The following is a 22,602-nucleotide window of genomic DNA, read 5'->3' on the forward strand; positions in this document are numbered from 1 at the left end:
AAGTGAACGTGACATTAGCACACCATTAAAAACATGGTTTCTTTTTCCTTAATGCACTTGTCTAGATTTTTAAAAAATTATCCCCTAGAATTTTCAAGTAGGGATACCTAAAGTGGAACTAAATGCAGTGTAAATAGCTGAAGCATACTTTTTAAGTTCTTAGGGTTTTATTTTGAGAGACCGAGACTATCGGCATCTCCCTCTTTTTTAATTGTGGTAAAATAAACATAAAATTTACCATTTTCATCATTTTTAATATGCAGTTCAATGGCATTAAGTACATTCACATATCATGCAACCATTGTCACCATCCATCTCCAGAACTTGTTTCATCTTCCAAAACTGAAACTCTGTACCCATCAAACATGAACTCCCCATTTCCCCTTCCCTCCAGCCCCTGGCAACCACTAGTTGATTTTCTATCTCTATGAATTTGACTACTCTTAGTACTTCATATGGGTGGAATCATACAGTATTTGATCTTTTGTGACTGGATTATTTCACTTAGCATGTCTTCAGAGTTTATCCATGTTGAAGTATGTGTCGGAATTTTCTTCCTTTTCAAGGCTGAATAAAATGCCATTGTATATAGACCACATTTTGCTTATCCATTTACATGTCAGCGGGCATCTGGGTTGTTTCCACCTGTTGGGTATTGTAAATAATGCTAATATGAGCATGAGTGTACGAGTGTACAAATATCTCTTGCAAACTCTGTTTTCAATTCTTTTGTATATGTATACAGAAGTGGAATTGCTGGGTCATATGGTAATTCTGTTTTAAATTTTTTGAAGAACTTAGCTATTTTCCATGTCAGCTACACCAATTTACACTTCCACTGGCAGTGTGCAGAGTTCCAGTTTCTCCACATCTTCACCAACACTTGTTATTTTCTATTTTGTTTGTTTTTTATAATAGCCATCATAACGGGTATGAAGTGGTGTCTCATTATGGTTTTGATTTGCTTTTCCCTGATGATTAGTGATATTGAGCATTTTTTCATGAGTTTATTTGGTCATTTGCATATCACCTTTGAAGAAATGTCTATTCCAGTCCTTTGCGTATGTTTAATAAAGTCGTGTTGTTTGTTTTCTTGTCATTGGGTTGTAGGAATGATCTATATATTCTGGATGTTGTCCCATTTTAGATACATGATTTGCAAAGATTTTCTCCCACTTCATGAGTTGCCATTTTATTCTGTCTTTAGTCTGCATAATATCTTTTTATTCACAAAAGTTTTTAATTTTGATGTAGTCCAGTTTATCTATTTTTTATTTTGTTGCTGGTGCTTTTGGTGTCAAATCCAAGAAACGCTTGCCAAATCCAGTGTCATGAAGCTTTTCCCCTGTTTTCCTGTAAGAGTTTTCTAGTTCTAGCTCTTTGATTCATTTTGAGTTAACTTTTATATACCTTTGAGTTTATTATGTAGCTAGCAGATATAATGCTGTGAAAACACAAAATATGAGAGAAAGCAAATATAGGAGTTTTGATGGTTGGCAATTTCAAATTAACCATTCTTCAATTGAAAGAAATAGTATTTCCATGCTCAGGCACTTTTAAAAAATGTCTTGGGAGAAGTTGCAATTTGTACCTCTTTCCTGCTCCTGCCTATCAGCTACCCCACCTCTGTGCACGTCTGGTGTTCACTGTGGCTTTCATTCCTGTGAGGCAAGTATTTCACTTTTTGTATCCTGAAGCCACAAATGATCGACCAAAATAATAATAGTGAATATTTGAGTGGATACTTTTCAGGTACAGTGCTAAACACTTTAATATGTATCATTTCACTGCATCTCATAACAATCTCATACAATGGTGGGATGATGACGATTATTGTTTTTAATTGCAGAAATTGGGGCTTAGAGAGGGTAAGCCACTTGCCCATGTTGAACTGGGACTCAAATCTGGGTCTGTTTGGCACTAAAGCCTTTGTTCTTAACCACTAGGCTACTTGCTCCAGGCCTGTAAGTCAACATTGAACACTTACTGGATCTGTCTGTGCTCAGGGAGTGATGGAACCAGAAGGTGGTTGGTTAGTTCCATTTCCTCCTTTATGCCTGTAGAGCATCAAGATGGGCGTAAATGTCATGTAGATGTAGCTTCTAAACCTTTTTATTGAGTAGATACTGGTGGGAGCTAAGTCACCTACTGTGAGATAGAATGGTAATGAAAGGAAGTGGGGATGACTGTTTCCTCATCTTCCAGGATCATCTAAGAGCCTGCTTCCTCTAAACCCCGACCTGAGCTTTCATCCAAGGGAAGCTTAGATGTCATAGCCACTTGGTGTTATTTCTGACTTGCAGCTTCCCATATGTATAGGTTTCATTCGGAAGGACGTGTGTTCTAGAATCCTGGATTTTATACTAAATTACTGTACTCTTTTTTTCCCCTTTCCTTGATGCCAGTCATTTTAATGTTAGTAATGCAAATGTTCTAGGTAGAATATGTTGTATTTTAGTAACAAGGACACCAGTAAGATGTTCTTGAGAAGCTATTACATTCCATGAGAAGGTATTCGTGGGAAGGTATCACATGCCAGGCAATGGTATACCATTTTCTTTCTGATGAATCTAATTGTAATCACACTATTAACTGAATAGTTTGTAAACACCTATTGCGACTAGGCAGGAATCCTAAAAAGGTCCATTGGTGATTGACTATAAGCAGAGTGACCAGAAGCTGTAAGTGTCTCAGTGACAGAAGGTAGCATTAGGCCTTGTGAACGCAGACAATCAATTTCTAAAATTCCGTTAATAAGCAAGACTGTCTCCTCTCTCATTCTCACAACTTGTTTCCCTCAAAGATCTTTTCTCCAGATTTTCCACCTAGTAATCTGGTGTGACTAGAAGCTACTGTAAAAACACATTAGCATTTGTCTTCTGAAATATTTTATTTCGATAAACTTTTGTTTTTCCCTAATAATGAAGTATAAACTGTAATTTCATCCGTCATTGTGTTTTGTCATATGAATTCATTCAAGGTTTAAACTTTGAATGAATTTGATGAAAAAATAAAGACTCAAATGTTTGTGAGGGAAAGCACAGTCGTCATTCTGTGTGAATACATCAGAATGTTGAAGTAGAATAGAAAGAGAACCTCTTATTAATTCTGATCAAAGGGGCAAAAAAAATGTAGTCTAAATGAAGCTCAGAGTTAAAAATGATTGGTTTTTCTTTGGCGGTGTTTATGCCCGCAAATTTTTTGCACTAGGAGTATTTATCAGCTGATTCTGCCTCGTACTCCAGCCCACACATGTTTCCTGGGTGATCTTATTAAAATACAAATCAGATAATGTTGCTTTCCTTCCTAGTCCTCAAGTGGCTGCCCATAAGGTTTAGGATTAAATTCGAACTCCACAAGGCCATCTCCTTTCTTGCCATTCCATTGTCCTCCCTGACGTTCAGGCCAGAGTGGACATCGCAGTGTCTAGTACATGCTCTGCCCTCTGAAGTGCCCATGACTGGCTCCTCTGTTGGCATCCTTTCCCCAACTCCTCTCCAGTTCTTCTCACCGTATCTCCTCCCAGCCCTATTTGCACCTGAACCCTATGGCTGCTGTCCCTCTCTCAAGGCTTGGGCCACAGTTCCCCTGCCCTGGAAAGCCTTATCTCAGCTCCTTGGCACATTTGGTTAGGCCTTTCTTTGGGCTCTCATTGGAGCTCCTTGTATACCTCTGCCTGCTACTGTCTGGCCCTTCCCTGTCTCCCCACTTCCATGTATTCTCGAGAACAGGGCTTTTTATCTTATTTGTCTCTGTGTTGCTGGCGGCACTTGTTGTTTGTGGTAAACGGGAGACCCACCTTTTCATGGCATCACAGAAAACTCTGGTTGTGCATGGTCAAGCTTTGTGGTACACAGGCATCTGTTTTGATGGCTTTTTGAGCTTCTTCTATTGCTCCCATATGCTCCTGGCCTTGAATTTTCAGCCTCTTTATCTGAATGGCTTCTAGACTAATGCTATGTGGCCATGTTTCCATTTTTTTCTAAGCCTTGCAAAGAATGCTATCTTTTTAGGTCTACCTCTGTGTGAATGTACATCAGATTGCTCTTTTGGGGAAGGAAGAGGGTATATTGTTCAAATTCTAGATTGTTTCAGATTACTTCTTAATATTTTTCTTTTGCATTTCTCTCCCCATCTTTCCCTCAACTTCTTAACTTCTTTCCTATAATTTTATAAGATCATTTAAAATTGCCTTCAAGAATTCAGATTTGCCATTATATAATCATTTCCTGGAAATGCAAAAACACAGTAACAACAACAAGTGATGTAAATGCCCTGGAGGTGAATGATGGGCCTGAGAGACTATTTGATTTTGAACAGAGGATGAGAAGCACATTCTCAAGGAAACCTTATCATAAGTGTAGTCTGTTGATGAGGACTGTTTGTTCTCATTACCTTATAATTAAAGTCCAGTCAAAAAAAAAAAAGACACTTGTGTCTTTCAAAAGGCAAAATTATTATAAGTAATTTGACTGGCTAGGTAGTGGGCCCTAGCCCTGGGCTCCTTCTGTCTACCCTGTACTGACTAGCAGTTAATACTGAGCAAGCAGGAAGTAGCTAAGACTAAGACTAAATCCTAAAACTATACCTCTTGAACTCTTATTCTGCAAAATTTTCATAAGCCTTCTGGTTTTTAAAAAAATTATTTGGAAATAATTTCAAGTCTACAGAAAAGTTACAAGAATAAAAATAGTGCAGACAATACTCTGATACCCTTTGCTTAGATTTCTTACTGTTAACATTTTACCACATTTGTCTTATCATTGGAGAGTAAGTGCAAACATTATGGTCCTTCAATTCTAAATTCTTGAGTGTGTACTTCTGAAAAATAAGGGGTTGTTTGTTTGTTTGTTTGTTGTTTGAAGATAGGTTCTCACTCTGTCACCCAGGCTGGAGTGTAGTGGAGCTATCATGGCTCACTAGAGCCTTGACCTCCCAGGCTCAAGTGATCCTCCCACCTCAGCCTCCTGTGTGGCTAGGACCGCAGGCACATGCCACCAAGCCTAGCATTTTTTGTTGAGACAGGGTCTCACTTTGTCACCTAGGCTGGTCTCAAACTCCTGAGCTCAAGTAATTCTCCTGCGTTGGCTTCCCAAAGTGCTGAGATTACAGGCGTGAGCCACCACACCCAACCAGAATAAGGATATTCTCGTATGTAACCACAATACCCGTATCAACTCAGATTTAACAGTGATACAATAATTTTATCTAATGTATTATTTGTGCCCAATTTTTGATCTTACAATATTCTTTATCCTCTCCTCTTCCTCCACTAAAGAATGCAATCTAGGATCAGGTGTCATATTTAGTTGTCCTGTCTCTTTTATTTCCTTTAACCTGGGATATATCAAAACCTTTGTGTTTCATGACAGTGACATTTTTTAAGAGTACAGTATTCCTCCTTTTTAATTATACATTCCTCATTTGGGGTTTCTTTGATGCTTCCTTAGAGAAACCCAAAAGTGAGATTCGGATTATGCTTTCCGGGCCAAAATATCACATACGTATGTGATGTTGTGTCGTCAGGGCCTCACGTGGGGAGACACAGAAGATCCATCTGCTCTTTGTTGGTGGCGATGTTTCTGATCCCCCACTCTAGGTGTTACCCAACTTCTCTGCCGTATAATTACTATAATTTCCCTTGCACTAACAAGCAACTGTGGGGAGACCCTAAAACTGTGCAAATATTTTGGCCCTTATCAAAATTTCCCCTAGATGTAGCATCAGTGATGTTTCTTCACAAACCTGCCTCATAAAGAGATTTTTGATGCTAAAGAATTCCTGAAGCCCTGCCTGGATATTTTGTCATTTCAAAATGAAAAGTCACAGCTAAAGCATGGTCACAGTGTCCTCAGTCCAGGCTGTGGTTTTATGAAGACTGCATTGGTCATCGGTGTGCCTTGAGGCAGAGAGGAAAGGACACTGAGCTTGGAGTCAGCAGACCAAGGTTTGAGTTCTGCCTTCAACATCCGGTGATCATCTGACCTACAGAAAGTTGCTTCATTACTTTACGCCTTAGTCTCCCCTTCTGGCAAGTGGGATAAGTGATGTGAGATAAAAATACTCCAAGCTGGGAAATGATATATAAGGGTGAAGAAGAGAGGAAAGAGACTTATATTCATTGGATATCTACATTATGCCCAAGTTTTCACCTCCTTTGTCAACTCATTTTACATAGATATTAACCTAGTCCCATTTTACAAATAGGAAACAGGATCAACAGGAGCCCTGTGCTGGGCACGGTGGCTCACACCTGTAATCCCAGCACTTTGGGAGGCTGAGGCAGGCAGATCACTTGAGGTCAGGAGTTCAAGGCCAGCCTGGCCAACATGGCGAAATCCCATCTCTCCTAAAAATACAAAAATTAGCCAGGTGTGGTGGTGCATGCCTATAAACCCAGCTACTGTAGGGGTCTGAGGCATGAAAATGGTTTTAACCTGGGAGGCAGAGGTTGCTGTGAGCCGAGATCACACCCCTGCACACTAGCCTGGGCAACAGAACAAGACTTTGTCTCAAAAAAATAAAAATAAAGAGGAGTCCTGAAACTTGCTTAAAGTCAATTTAGTTTATCAAACAGCTCCTGCCTGCTATTTATCAGACCCTTGGCTAGACATCTAGGAAACAAAGGTAAATAAGACCCAGTCCCTGTCCTGAAGGCACACACACAGAAAAGACAAATATTTAAACACATTACACCCACAGTAAGTCCAAAACTGGAGGTATATATCATGTTCCACATGTCTTCAGTCAAGAAATATTTAGAAAGCACCTAATAGTCTGGCAAAAGGCACACAGAGCCTCTGCTGTGGTTGAATTTACATTTATTGGGAGGGAGACAGACATTAAACAAATCCACGAATAAGACAATTGTATAGAGTGATACGTTCTCGAGAAGAAACTAAAAAAGAGTGATATGTTCAAGAACATAGGGAAGTGTAGAGAAGATACCGATCTTGGTGTGAGTAACTCCGTCTGCAGTGCCATCCTGTTTCTCAAAGAGGTGTTGCTCTCCGTCACGCAGTTTCCTTCCTTTGACCTGGGAGGCCGGGTGTCTGGAAATGCTCTTAACAAGGAGATCATCTGCCAAGGGACACCATCCCCTGAGGTTTTCTTTACCAGAAGAAAGGTGGGGATGCAGATAGAGGCCATCTAAACCCAGAGAACTTTCAGCTGCCCTGAAAATGAAGTGGACTTTTTCATTCTTAGTAGGAGATTACAAAAGAATACTCCATTTACATTTGAACTTATTGTCCTGAAGAAATCCTCTGGGCACCATGCACGGTGGCTCATGCCTGTAATCCCAGCATTTTGGGAGGCCAAGGCAGGAGGGTCGCTTGAGCTCAGGAGTTTAACACCAGCCTGGGTAACATAGTGAGACGCTGTCTCTACAAAAAATAGAAAAAAATTAGCTGGGCGTGGTGGTGCATGCCTGTTGTCCCAGCCACTCAGGAAGCTGAGACAGGAGAATCACTTGAGCCCAGGAGGTTGAAGGTGCAGTGAGCTGTGATGGTGTCACTGCACTCCAGCCTCGGTGATGGGTGGCAGAGCAAGACTCTGCCTCACAAAAAAAAAAAAAAAGAGAGAGAAATCCTCTGGGCTCCATTCCCTCCCTTGTTACTACTTTCCAGTGCCTTTGTCTTAGTGATGAGAGTTGGTGGTTTTGTTAGTTCAGGTAAAAGTGTAGTTTTTAATCAGAATAGACTTGATTTGGGTTAATCCATGAAATTTAGAAAACAAATAGGACAAATTGAGATGAGAGAAAACACAATTTAAGAATTTTTTAATGAAAGAAGATATTCCTTCTTTGTATTTTTGTTACAGTATTTTATTGCTTAGGGTATTCATATAGTTCTATTGGGCTTCAAAGAACTAGAAAGCTAAATATTGAGAAACGGCTACCGGGATTACAAATATAAGTCTCCATCCTTTCTTCCTGTTAATTGCCAGTGACTATGAAAGAAGTTAATAGAGTGTGTCTTTTGTGCATATGGAGTCTAAATAGGGAGAGTTATAAAGCAATATAAAGATTCTCACTGGAAATGTTCATGTATGGCCAACTATACCAATTTTGAAAAATGGCTTAAGAATAGTAAAATTAGTCCTTTTGGGCTCATTGGACTCAGATCCCTTCCAACCAGCTGAATCTCGATTTTTTCAGTGATGTCCTTTTTTCTTGGCCATTTACAACAGTGTTGTACCACAAGACCTACAAGCTTAAGAGGTCCCTCCAAACCATTACATGTGTGTCCAGGAGAACTAAGATATTCAGTTGGTTACCTCAACAGTCAGATATTCTCCATGGAAAATGGCATTCTTACGTGTCTTATTGGATATAAAAAGTCAGCCAAGTTCTTCTTTCCAAATTCATTCTAAAAATATAGATTTTGGAAAACTTAGAAAATAGTTGCTAATACATACTAAAGTTTCAAATCCCACACTCTTTAACTGATAATGTTTTATTTAATTCTCATGATAGTATAATAAGGAAGATTCTATAGCCTCAAATTACAGAGGAAGAAACTAAGGCTCAGTCATTGAGTGTTTTGCTCAAGATCACACAACTAGTAAGTGGTCAAGCTGGAATTTGAATCCAAGTTGGTCTGATTATAACCAGTGCTGGTTTTTTTTTCCTGTTACCCTACCACCTCTATTTTCACATCCCAAACTTAATCCTTTAGGAAATCCTTGCAGCATACCCACTATTTGACTACTTCTCATGACCTCCACTACTACCACTCTATCTGAGCCACCATCATAGTTTGTCCTGGACATTTTGCAGTATCTTACTATCTGGCCTTCCTACACCCATCGTGGTTTAACAGCCCCTATAGCCTACTCATAGCAGACAGAATGATCTCTTTAAAATAAAATCCAGCTGGGCACAGTGATTCACACATGTAATCCCAACACTTTGGGAGGCTGAGATGTATGGATTGCTTGGGCTCATTGAGTTCAAGACCAGTCTGGGCAACATGGTGAAACCCTGTCTACAAAAAAATTAAAAAATTAGCCAGGCATGGTGGTGTGCACCTGTGGTCCTTGATACTTGGGAGGCTGAGGTGGGAGGATGGCTTGAGCCCGGGAGGTGGAGGTTGCAGTGAGCTGAGATCGCACCACTGCACTCCAGCCTGGGTGACAGAGCGAGACTATCTCAAACAAAACAAAACAAAACAAAAAAATCCAGTTACTTCACTGCTATGCTAAAAATTCTTCCTTGGCTTCTCATCTCTTTCACAATGAAACCATGAGTTTTTATGACCCTCAATGTTCTGATTTCAAATTTCCACGTTATCATGTCCCCTCCCCACCTTCCTACTTCTGTGGCCTCCTTCCAATTCTGGAAACACTTTGAGGATGCCTTCACCTCAGGGCCTTTGCACTTGTTCCTTCAGTCTCAAAGGCTCTTCACCCAGATATTCTTTTGGCCAACTCCGTCTCTTTGTTCAGATCTTTGGTTATAAGTCACCACATCAAAGGGGCCTTTCTTGAGAACTCACCTGCAGGCTCAGCCTCTATCAGCTCTTTTACCTAGGTATTTTTTTCATCTTCCTTTTTTATCATTGCCTGCCAATACTGTACACCTTTGTTTTAATTATTATTTGTTTGTGGTCTATATCCTCCTACTGAAATGTAAGCTGTGTAAGATTAGGGACTGTGTTTTTATTCACAATGAATTTTATTCATTAAGTTCCCATGCCTAAAACATTGTTCTAGTAGGTGCTCAGGAAATAGTTTAGTGTTAAGTGAATGTCTTTTGTGAGATTACACTATTTTTCTTTTTGTTCCTTGAATGTTAACATACAAATTCCACATATAACATATGTGGTAATAACCTACCTCTTTGGAGGTAGGTTATTTACAAGATTATCAGCCAACATTTATCAAGGATCTTTGTGTAGAGCACAATATTTTGAACTCCTTCATTTTGGATTTAGATGCTAAGATTTATATGTATTGTTATTACAGGGCCTTTTTTCATTGCTATATAACCAGGGATCTCTGCACCATCAGAACAACTCCTTTTTCCTAAAATTTCTAGAAAGTCTAAGGGTTTCTGCCAAGTAGATAATCAAGGGCCTTTATATGGAAAACTAATTTCGTGGTCTGCAAGTAAAGTAATACACACTCCAAAACTATAATATAGGTGTATAATTATTTAAGTTTTTGTATACCAGATCCTGAAATCTTAGATGAATACACGGATTTCAGGAAATGGAGTTTTCCTAATATTCTTCATAGGAGCCCCAGCTTCTGCCTTAAGAGTGTGTGCTGGCTACACAGTTGAATTTAATGCTCGGTAAAGGCAGATGTGACACCATGTCTGAAATCTCATACTGTGCAAATACACTAGACCCTAGTGTCTTCTGGGTCTTCATTTTCCCAGGTCATTGTCATCTGATGTTCTGGTCATTTTTCAATTGAAAAGCATGTTTAGTACACAGATGATGACACCTGAAAGATGCCCTACCATGTTAAGTTCCAAGGTTCAATCCCTGATTCTTGAATATCTGCCATGCAGTTTCAGGCAACTTTCTTTCCACTACTCCATGGCCATAAGCCTTCCTCTTCTGAATCAAGCCCCCTGAATTGTACTGTGAAGTCCAGTTATCTAAGCAAGCTGCTCCAGTGGGTGAGAAAAAAGATACCAAGTTGTCGGGCCTAGTGCGGTGGTTCATGCCTATAATCCCAGCACTTGGGAGGCTGAGGCAGGCGGATCACCTGAGGTCGGGAGTTCAAGACCAGCCTGGCCAACATGGAGAAACTCCGTCTCTACTAAAAATACAAAATTAGCCGGGCGTGGTGGCAGGCGCCTGTAATCGCAGCTACTCAGGAGGCTGAGGCAGGGGAATTGCTTGAACCAGGGAGGTGGAGGTTGCAGTGAGCCGAGATGGCACCACTGCACTCCAGGCTGGGTGACAGAGCGAGGCTCCATCTCAAGATACCAAGTTGTCTCCAGTGATTTTATTTTTTATATTTTTACTGTTTTAAAATAGGCTGAGCAAGGAAGCACCAACGGCTTTGCTTTATGGCCTAATTAATTATTTGCCATGTGGGAATTCTAAATTTGAAGACCAGGATACTTGCCCACATCTGCAGCTCTCAAGGTCAGGTTGTTTCTGAGCTGGCAATATTTGTAATGGGAACTTGTTGAGCTTGAGCAACTTGAAAAATCTGTTCTGCCCACAATTTCCTATAAAAGTATGAGTATCTTCTTGACCTGTTTCCCATAATGTTTTCCTGAGTAAGCAGGAGAAATCAACTAATTATCCCTTGTTGGGTTTTTATTTAACAGTTGAAGGGTGTACCTAGATGGCTTTTTGATATCTAAGATATTTCTTTACTTTCACATAACTTGGAATATTTATTTTTAAATCATTGGCAAGTAGCTATAAGTATGCCTGTTTAGATAGGTGGTCTTATATATGTTTCAGAATTTCTAAAATTTTGGCTTAAACATTCATATTATCAACTTCTTGGTGTAATTAATTTTCTGGATCATAGCAGTGGAAAGAGACCCCAGTACTCTTCTTCAGTGCTGTCCGTAATGAAGTGTCTTTCACCAATTCATTCAATAGATATTAATTGTACCCCTGCTATGTACCAAGTACTGTTCTAAAGCATTAAAATATATGAATATGACCAAGTCTTCATGGAGCTTGTGTTCTAGAAATGGATATCGCCCAGTGATTGGATTCAGTTTTCTGTACCGTTTTGCCTCCCTCCTGCCACTCTTCACACATTTCCAACATTTGAACCATCCTGAGCTATGCAGTTCCCTGAAAAACATCATGCTCTTCTGTGGCTCCTTTTCTTGGCTCCTGCTGTTCCCTTATTTGTTTACAATTAGGGAAATTCTTGCACTTCATTTAAGACAGCTCAAACGCTGTTTCGTCTTTGAACCCTCCACTAGGCCATGTTAACTGCCTTGATTTTAAACCATCGTGGAAATAAATATACTTTCTAGAAAAGAATTTACATTTCTTAGCTGGAAAAACATAACCCAACTTGGAATTCCTGAGTATGCATCTCTTGTCCCCACCCCTTGATCTGGGGGTTCTCTAGACTAGCTCTATGGTTTAGCTGCATGAAGAGTTAACTTGTGGCACCACCAAGTGGTTCAGTCAGGCAGTGCAACTTAATTCTCCTACAAGATCAAAGTAGTCCAATTTATACCATGTTACATACGAAGGGAGGGAAGAAGATGGCAAAAAGGATGGACGAAAGGAACAAAAAATTATAATGCAGTTGAGAGGTATAATGATTAGACGATCTCTACCTCTAGAAGCTCAAAATCTTACAATACCTTTACCAGGCTTGTGATCTATATTTGGGTTTTTTTTTTAATCTTCACTATTTTGTGACCTTTAAACCTAATGCATAGAAATGAGAAATGGTTTGCTTATGTTCCTTCATTATGTGAGATCAGAGTATTTACATATACTCTTTCTTTCCTTACTGCTCAACTTTGCTCTGGGAAATAACCTTTTCTTTACTGACCCATTGTGAGAGCCTCACTGAACTCTGCATTTCCTACTCAGTCTGAGTCTGAGATCTCACCCTAGTGTGTGCTCTCATAGACTATATCCTTGTGGCAAAATGGTTCTTAAAAGATGTGACAAAAAAAATTTTTTTCTAAGTGAGGGATAAATCCCAATAAACAAATTCTCAGAAATCAAAAGTTACCTAATCAAAGTTGGCTCAAATATTGAAGTACTTCATACTTAGTATGAGTTTGTGGCTGCAGCAACAAGGAAAGAGGAAGATGGAGAGTGACAGCACTCCATCTGGGGTTCTTGGTTCTAATGAAGAGGCTGAGGTTTCATCTAACCTGTCAAGGAGAGTGGGTTGCATTCCTTGACTTAGACTTCGGAGTGGGAAAAATGCAAAGCACACACGTACATAAAAACCCAGAGACGGCCGGGCGCGGTGGCTCACGCCTGTAATCCCAGCACTTTGGAGGCCGAGGTGGGTGCATCACAAGGTCAGGAGATCGAGACCATCCTGGCTAACATGGTGAAACCCCGTCTCTACTAAAAATACAAAAAATTAGCCAGGTGTGGTGGCGGGCACCTGTAGTCCCAGCTACTGGGGAGGCTGAGGCAGGAGAATGGCGTGAACCCAGGAGGCGGAACTTGCGGTGAGCAGAGATCACGCCACTGCACTCCAGCTTGGGGAGTCTCGCTGAGACTCTGTCTCAAAAAAAAAAAAAAAAAAAAAACCCCAGAGACATGGGACCACTCCTTCTAGGTCTCAGCAGGAAGGAAATCCATAGAATGGAACAGATCTCAATTTGATTGAAATTTTAAGATTTTGACCACCATGTGTTAGAACCATTCCTTTTCTTTAATGGAAATGTCATTGGGCCAAGCGTGGTAGCTCACACCTGTCATCCCGACACTTGGGGAGGCTGAAGTGGGAGGATCACATGAGCCCATAAGTTTGAGACCAGCCTGGGCAGCATGTTGAACCCTTGTCTCTACAAAAAAAATTTTAAATTAGCTGGGCATGGTGGTGCACGCCTGTGGTTCCAACTACTCAGAAGGCTGAGACAGGAGGATCACTTGAGCCCAAGAGCTCAAGGCTGCAGTGAGCTATGATCGTGCCACCGCACTCCAGCCTAAGCAACAAGCAAAACCCTGCCTCAAAAAAAAAAAGAAGAAAAAGAAAAAAAGAAGTATCATTGCAGTGATACTTCACACATGTGAGATAAACAATACATTCACTCTTTGTTGAACTACCATGCCCAGGTTATTTCAAACTACAGAAGGACCTCTTGTATCATGACTCAGGACTTGTTACAATAGGGTTTCCTTATACTCTGTGTTGAATCACATCCAAAATGCAGCAAGCTTAAGCAATAAAAAACCTAACATTATTGAAGTTCCTCTAAAGGTCACGTCCAGATTTGTCACCCTACACCCATCCAGTCAGGTGTCTTTTAGTTACCCAGTTTCCATATTGTTAGACTGTGTTCCCTCTAAAAAAGAAAAAAAGGGAGGTGGTTCTATCTTATCAATAAAATTGTTTATAAAACTCAGAAGTAGAATGGTGAGAAACTAGGGAAGAAAAGTAGTAATGCAAGTCTGAGAAATAAAATGTCTATTTTAGAAGGATCAAAGCTGATAGAACAAGCTTAATCAGCCATAAATTATGGAGAAAGTTGGCATTATCCCATTAGAAGAATAAAGTATCAGAGATCTCCTACTTGGTGGTTCTGTCTCAATGTTGAGTTTACTAAGTGTGAAAAATATCCTATCCTGAATCTGTGCTCTCTGGATTATTTAATGCTTTCCTTTTTAAAGGTTCAAAAAGGTAGATTTCTGCTTATTTTTAAATACTTTCTCTGGTCTCAAACTCTGTTTTATTGAGAGATTGATTTGTTACAATTTGTTTTATGGTATCATGTGTTCTATCAAGTTGGCTCTAGATAGCCACTTCTCTTTTCTTCTCTCTCTGTAAAGATACAGATGTTTCTACCACTAAGAGCAGTCAAGCACCACTGTACGTTCTGAGTTTGTGGCCTTACTAATCAATGGCATGTTTTCTGGGGTGGGTGTTACCTTTCTAGAGTGTCCTGCCATACTTCGTAGCTACAAAACTGGCTAAAATCCGGAAGCCAACTTTGGATAAGCCCTCTCCGGAGATGTTTGTGAAGTCTGCAATTAAAACAGTCGGCCTGCAATCCCGAACCAATGGATACCTGATCCATGCTCTTATGGTAGGTAGATTTTTTGAATCGCAAATCAGTACTTTCTGGCTTGGGCTTTCTTTCCCATTGAGTTACAGGATAGTATGTAATAGATTAGCACATATACATTGTCCAGCCATAGTAACAAGACATCTATATCTTGTTATGATTATAATGGTCATATACCCAAGAACTTTAAAATCTACCTATAAATAAAAACAACACTATAATAAAACATTAAATCATATGCTTCAATTTAGCCCAAATTGTAGGCTATAATTACATATCTCTCGCATTCTGTTTCCCTAGGGCTCGATAATCTCAAACCTGCCTTCTTGGATTTATTTGAAAATAGTCATGAATATGAACAAGTCTACACGGGCTCACTATCTGAAGAAAACCAAGAAGAACTAAGCATTGATAACTGCATTGTAACTTGGCCAGATGCTCCAGCATATGCACGTTCACTGCAAAGCACCCTACTGGTTTTGAAAATCTGACATTGTCATTTCAATAGTTATTAACATGACTAAATATTATCTTAATTAAGAGGAAAATAGAAGTTGCTTTTAGGGGTTTCTGACATATATTCTGGATACTATCCGAGGTAATTTTGAAGTTTAATATAAATGCTCATATTAAATGAATATAGAACTAATATTGTCAGGAACAGCTAATAGAAAGGAATACTATTATAGCAAATCACAGAATGATAGACTCAAGCATAAAACTTGGCAGTTTTATCTGCTTCAAAATGCCATTGATCATTATTCCTGTATTTTCTCTGAAACGGATTATAAAAACCAATGTCCAGCTCCTCTTTTGTTTTTGACACTTGAAGAAATGGAGATTGATTAGATTTGTTTATAAGCAGACACACTGCAATTTACAAAGATCTCTTTAAGGTTTTATAAAATTATCTTCCAGTTTGTACATTTATATGGAATTGTTGTTTATCAAGGGTAGCTAATGACATGAAAATAATTGTGAAATATGGAATTATTTCTGACACATGAAGCCCACTAAACTATGCTTTCTTATAATGCATATTTCTTCTCAGTTTAAATGTATGTAAATATCAAAGCTATATGGTATGATTTATAAAGATAAATGGGCCAAAGTGTACATTGAGACTGGCAGCCATCTATGGTACCACTGAAACCCTGACCCAGAAAAGTGGCTTGCTTGGACACCCAGCTGCCTTTGTTTCTGCATTAAACCAATATTGATCACACATATGACACAGGCTAGTCCTATAAAAGTAATGACTTCATAGAAATGGCATTATAATTTTTAAGTTGATACTCTACAGGTAGCTACTGATATAATTAGTTTTAATAAAACATGCTGCAACCATGGTATACAACAAAAATACATTTCTTTGGTGATTGAAATTAAGGCCGTATTTACAATGACTTAATATAAGACTGACTTTTATCCTGCTTCATAACTTGTATGGGGAACTCACCAAGAAAGAATTCAATACTGTGAAATATGCAGCAAGAAGATTGGTCTTTACCTAGGCTGTGTTTCCTAAGCTCTGAGTTTTAAGCACCAGTAGATTTGTATTAAAAGAAAAAAAAATGGGGCCTTAGCTTCTGGCTTTTAATTTTGCCAGCTAAGGACATAAAATAAAAATAAACAAACAAAAACAAATAGCCATCTGCTATCAGCATCATTATGTAAAAGAAAATATATTTTAGCCCCTAAAATTAGGAAGAATGTAATCTCAGAATAAAGGTTGTCATTTAAGTTGAATAAATATATAGCTTTATGAAAAACACATTGTTTGCCCTTTTTTCCTCTCATTTCATTGTAGAACTGGTGACACCACAATGACCTGGGCAATATTTTATCTGCTTTCACACATTGGTTGGTTGGTTGGTTGGTTGGTTGGTTGGTTGGTTGGTTGGTTGGTGAGTTGGTTTTGGTGTAGTGGTGGTAGATAGAGGAGGGATTCTCTTGCAAGTATACAAAATACTCTCTTTTTCTTTTATCCCAGTTAGAAAATAGTTGTAGGCTAAGCACAGTGGCTTACACCTGTAAACTCAATGCTTTGGGAGGCTGAGACAGGAGGATTGCTTGAGCCCGGGAGTTCAAGCCCAGCCCGGGCAACATAGCAAGCTCTTGTCTCTACAAAAAAATTAAAAAATAAAAAATTAGCCAGGTGTGGTGGCACGCACCTGTAGTCCTAGCTACTTGGAAGGCTGAGGCAGGGGATTGCCTGAGCCCAGGGATTAGAAGCTACCGTGAGCTATGATTGAACTACTGCACTCCAGTCTGAGTGACATAGTAAGACCCTGTCTCAAAAAAAGAAAACAGTTGTAATTCTGGCTAAAAAATCCCTTAAGAATTTCAAAACTTCTGAGCTGTGGCTTTGATTGCTTCAACTTGGCAAGCATCCACTTGTATTTGACACTCCAGGGTGAAGGTGATGACGTAAAAATGTATTTTTCTAGGCACATGAAAAGAAAAATTATGTTAAAAGAGAAAACAGTATACTCTAAACCTTCAAAATAGTGAAGTAAAAATTTCAGACTTAACTTCATGTTGACTTGATTTTATGTTCTAATGCATACTAGATAAGATTTGAACACAGACGGGCCAGGCGCAGTGGCTCATGCCTGTAATCCCAGCACTTTGGGGAGGCTGAGGCCGGCTGATCATGAGGTCAGGAGTTCAAGACCAGCCTGGCCAACATGGTGAAACCCTGCCTCTAAAAAAAATACAAAAATTAGCTGGGTGCAGTGGTGCACGCCTGTAGTCCCAGCTACTCAGGAGGCTGAGGTGGGAGAATCCCTTGAATCTGGGAAGTGGAGGTTGCAGTGAGCCGAGATTGTGCCACTGCACTTCAACCTAGGCGACAGAGTGAGACACCATCTCAAAAAGAAAAAAAAAAAAAGAAAAGAAAAAAAGGTTTGAACACAGAAAGACTAGAGTAGACAAGAATCACTTCTCCATTCTTGGTTATATTTCCTTATCTTCATACACTACTGAAATCAGTTTGTTTCAAGTATTTTACCTGGGATTCTTGCATCTACATGAAATTGGCCTGCAGTCTGTCTTTCTTACACTTTTTTGGTCAGTTTATGGTGTCAAGATTATAACTCCATTAAATGAATTGGAAAGTGTTGCCTATTTTCCTGTTCTCCATAAGAATTTGCAAAAGATTGGAATGATCTGTTTGTTAAAAGTTTATAAAGCTGTCTGGCCTTAGTATTTATTGGTGGGAAGACTTTAACTACTATAATTAGACTATTCAGGAATTCTATTTTTTTCTTGAGTCAATTTTGAAAAAAAATCTAAGCATTTACCCATTTTACAATTTACTAGCATAAAGTAGCTTAAGGAATTTTCTTATTTCTAAACCTCTCTTGGATATGCATACTTCCTTTTCCGATACTGTTTGTATCTTCTCACTTTCTTTTCCTTGGCCGTTTTACCAGAAGTTTGTCTATTTTATTTTTTTAAAGAACCAATCTTAGCTTTATTCATTCTCTCTGCCCTTCTCTTTTATGTTCTGCTTTCTGATGGTTTGTTCTGTTGTTTTCTCATTTCATAAATTGGACATTTAACTCATTCATGTTCAAGGTTTTTTCTATTTTTAGTAAGTTTCTGAGTTTATTTGAATTACCTCCTTTGATTCACCCCATGATTGAGTGTATGCATGTATACAAACATGTATATATACACATTGTTATTGCTTTTCCATTTATATCTTTACATTATGATTTATTTGACCTGTTAATTATTTTACAGTATTTTTAAATGCACAGACTTAAGAGTTTTATAAATGTATTTCCTTTTCAAAAAAATTTTGTAATGTTAATATCACTATTAATAAGACAATTTTATATTTTGTGAATCCTGATAAAATGTGCTGAAGACACAACATTAATTATGTGATATTCCTGCCAAAAATGCATAACATGAACATAGTAGAGAGAAATATCAGAAAAAGATAAAATGAGGAATATCCTACAAAGTCACCAGCCTATACTTGTCAAAAATTTCAAGTTAAAGTTGACTAAAGTGACGTGACAAGTACCTGCAGCACGTGTTTCTGGATTGGATCTTGGTCAAGAAAGCATTTTTTAAACTTTTGTTCTTTCAGACATTTTTGAGACATTCGGTAAAATTTGAGTAAGGTCTGTAAATTATTAATAGCATTATATCAGTGTGACTTCCTGATTTTGATAATAATGTCATGGTTCCTTGAAAAAGTCCTTGTTTTTTAGGAAATAGACACTGGAGCATTTAGGGTTAACAGAATATTGATATGCAACTGAATCACAAAAGGTTTAGGAAAAATTATAGAGAGAAAATGGTAGAGTAAATGGGGTAAGATGTTAACCTTTGGAAAATCTATGTGGAGGTATATGGATACTTTGTACTGTTTTGCAGATTTACTGTAAATCTGGAATCATTTCAGAATAGAAAGTTTAAAAATAGCTTTTGTTGTTGGTTCTAACTAATTGCATGTGGTCAAAGAACATGCGAGTATGATAAAGCTTGGGCAAATTTTTATAGCCTTTCTCTGCCTCAGCTTTACCATCTGAAAAATGGAAATAATAGCACCTATGTCATATATTGTTTGAGAGGAAGTTAAGACACTTAAAGTACTGAGAACTCATCAAGGCACAAGTATATAAATATACGTTGTAGTAGGCTGAATAATGGCCCCCAAGACTTCAGGTCCTAATCCATGAACCCTATGTTACCTTAGGTGGAAATGAGGTCTTTGCAGATGTGATTAAATTGGAGATCTTGAGATGGGGAGATTTTCTTGGATTATCTAGGTAGGTCCTAAATGCAATCACAAGTGTCTTTAATCAGAGGCAGGGAGATTGCAGACAGAAGAGGAGAAGGCAGTGTGATCATGAAGGTGGGGACTGGAGTGATGCAGCCACAAACCAAGGAATATCAGTAGCCACAAAAAAAAAAAAAAAAAAAAAAGGAAGAGTCAAGAGTCAAGGAACAGATTCTCTCCTAGAAATTCTGGAGGATGAAGCATCCCACCAACAATTTGATTTTGGTGTAGTAATACTCATTTTGGACTTCTGGTCTCCAGGGAACTGTGAGAATAAATTTCTGTTGTTTTAAACCACTGAGTTTGTGATAAATTTGTTCCAGCAGCCCTAGGAAACACAAATGTAAATTGTATTACCTATTAGAGGTTTTGTTTGTTTGTTTAGTGTCAGGGTCTCCCTCTGTTGCCCAGACTGGAGTGCAGTGGCGTGACCATGGCTCACTGCAGCCTCAAACTCCTGGGCTCTTGCAAGTGATCCTCCCTCTTCAGCCTCCTGAATAGCTAGGACTATAGGCACTGGCTTTATAATTTTTATTTTTAAAGATGGGGGTCTCAGTATGTTGCCCAGGCTGGTCTTGAACACCTGGCCTCCTGCAATCCTGCCTCAGCCTCCCAAGTAGCTAGGATTCTAGGCATGAGTCATCACACCTAGCTAGAAAATTTTTGAGACTTGTTTTACGTCCAGGTGTAGCCACTTTTTTTTCCTTTTTTTTTTTTTTTTTTTTTGAGACAGGGTCTTGCTCTGTCGCCAGGCTGGAGTGCAGTGGCACGATCTCAGCTCACTGCAACCTCCACCTCCCGGGTTCAAGCGATTCTCCTGCCTCAGCCTCCCGAGTAGCTGGGATTACAAGCGTCCGCCACTACTCCCAGCTAATTTTTTATATTTTTAGTAGAGATGGGGTTTCACCATGTTGGCCAGGCTGGTTTCAAACTCCTGACCTCGTGATTCTCCCACCTCGGCCTCCCAAAGTGCTGGGAGTACAGGCGTGAACCACTGCACCCAGCCACAGTATGGCCAGTTTTTTAAGTGTTTCACATGTGCTTCCTAATTATTTTTCCTTTTTTTTTTTTTTTTTGGAAACTGGTCTCACTGTGTCCCCTAGGCATGTACGATGGCATGATCTTGGCTCACTGCAGCCTCAACATCCTGGGCTTAAGCAGTCCTCCCACCTCAGCCTCATGAGTAGCTGGGTATGTTGCCCAAGCTGGTCTGGAACTCCTGGGCTTAAATGATCCTCTGTCCTTGGCCTCCCGAAGTGTTGGGATTACAGGCGTAAGCCAAGGCACCTGGCCTCTGATTGTTTTCTACATATGTGGCACTGCTTGTTAATTGTGTTGTTCAAATCTTTCATATCTTTACTAACTTTTGTCTGACCTATTAATAATTGATAAAGGTATTTTGAATTCTCCTAATGTAATGGTAGATTTGACAATTTCCCCTCTTTTATCAGTTTTAACTTTATACATTCTATTGAGTGAATAAAGTGTAGAATTCTTGTGTTGTCCTGGTGAGTTGAACTCTTCTTGTTATGTAGTGACTTCCTTATTGCTAATGCTTTTTGCCTTAGCAAATAAAAATCTGTTTTCTGTGATCTCAATATAGCTTTGGTTGGTATTTAGTGTATATCTTTAAATCCTTTTACCTCCTACGTGTTGATGGTTTAGTTTTGTCTCTTGTAAGTTAAATAAACCTGGATTTTGGCTTTTCGTTTGGCCATCTCTACCCTTTAGTAGACAACTTTATTCCATTTACATTTATTATAATTCTTAAAACATGAAGACTTCTATCATGTTATTTTGTACTATTTGTTTCTCTTTTATGCGTTTTTTCCATTACTTATTGATTGGCTGTTTGGTTTTATTATTGTTATTATTCCATTTCTCCCTCTGTACTAGGTTTAAAGTTTTACATTCTATTTATATTTTTCTTGTGTTTACTCCTGAACTTTTTCAATGCATACTCAATACAATCTAAAGTTATCTGGTATCATAACCCGTTCTTTAATTATAATGGACTTTGGAACATCATAAGTCTGATCAACCCCTTCCCTACTTACATGCTATTGTAGGCCAATATTCTAACCTCTGATTTTATTATTATTATTATTATTTTGAGATGGAGTCTCACTCTGTCACCGAGGCTGGAGTGCAGTGGCGCAATCTCGGCTCACTGCAACCTCCACCTCCCGGGTTCAAGCGATTCTGCTGCCTCAGCCTCCCGAGTAGCTGGGATTACAGATGTGTGCCACCATGCCGGGCTTTGTTGTACTTTTAGTAGAGACGGGGTTTCGCCATGTTGGCCAGGCTGGTCTCAAACTCCTGACCTCAGGTGATCCACCCGCTTCACCTGCCTGTAATCCTGCCTCCCAAGTGCTGGGATTACAGGCGTGAGCCACCGTGCCCGGCCTAACCTCTGATTTTTAGAACCCCATAAGTTAGACATTTTTATTATCTTATACACACATTTTTGTATAAAATAAATTACCACCTGTTTATCAAGTTCCTTGTATACCTTTACTTCCTACATTTGAGATATTCTGGTGCATATCATAATTTGACATTACTTTTTTTCTTTGCTGGTGCTGTATAAAATAGTGGTGTGATTTAGCATTGATGGCATCTTAAAGTTAATGAAATACTGGATCATATTACTGACTTCTGGCTTCCATTGTTGTTTTTCAGAAATCGGCGTGGCGCCTTTTGTTGTAGGTGATATATCTCTGGCCTCTTTGGCAATACCTTTTGACTTGGTGTTCCTCAGTTTAATGCCAAGGTGTCTAAGTGTGGAACTCTTTATTTATTCTACCTGGTTTACAGTATGCTTCCTGTATCTATGAATTCATGCCTTTTGTCATTTCTGAAAATTTATCAGGCATTATCTCATTGTATCTATCTGAGACTCAAGTTACAAGTGCCAAGTCTTCATTCTGTTTTTCTGTTTGTTTGTTTGTTTTGAGACAGTGTCTTACTCTGTCACCCAGGCTGGAGTGCAGTGGCGCAATCTTGGCTCACTGCAACCTCCGCCTCCTGGGTTCAAGCAATTCTCCTGCCTCAGCCTCCCAAGTGCTGGGACAACAAGCGCCTGCCACCATGCCTGGCTAAT

At 39.1% G+C, this 22,602-nt stretch overlaps 1 protein-coding gene across 2 annotated transcripts in view; it reads left to right on the forward strand.

The window, feature by feature from the left end:
• Window positions 1-16,470, forward strand: part of HSD17B12 (hydroxysteroid 17-beta dehydrogenase 12) — a 172,872-nt gene extending 156,402 nt beyond the window's left edge. For both annotated transcript variants that reach the window (XM_004050971.3, XM_063711083.1), the window contains 2 exons: window positions 14,570-14,719; window positions 14,999-16,470. In XM_004050971.3, the coding sequence (XP_004051019.2) occupies window positions 14,570-14,719; window positions 14,999-15,103 (255 nt within the window). In that variant the 3' untranslated portion in view covers window positions 15,104-16,470. The remainder of the gene's footprint in view (window positions 1-14,569; window positions 14,720-14,998) is intronic.
• Window positions 16,471-22,602: the final 6,132 nt, after the last annotated feature.

This window comes from Gorilla gorilla, chromosome 9 (assembly GCF_029281585.2).
Source record: "Gorilla gorilla gorilla isolate KB3781 chromosome 9, NHGRI_mGorGor1-v2.1_pri, whole genome shotgun sequence".
NCBI classification, from domain to species: Eukaryota; Metazoa; Chordata; class Mammalia; order Primates; family Hominidae; genus Gorilla; species Gorilla gorilla.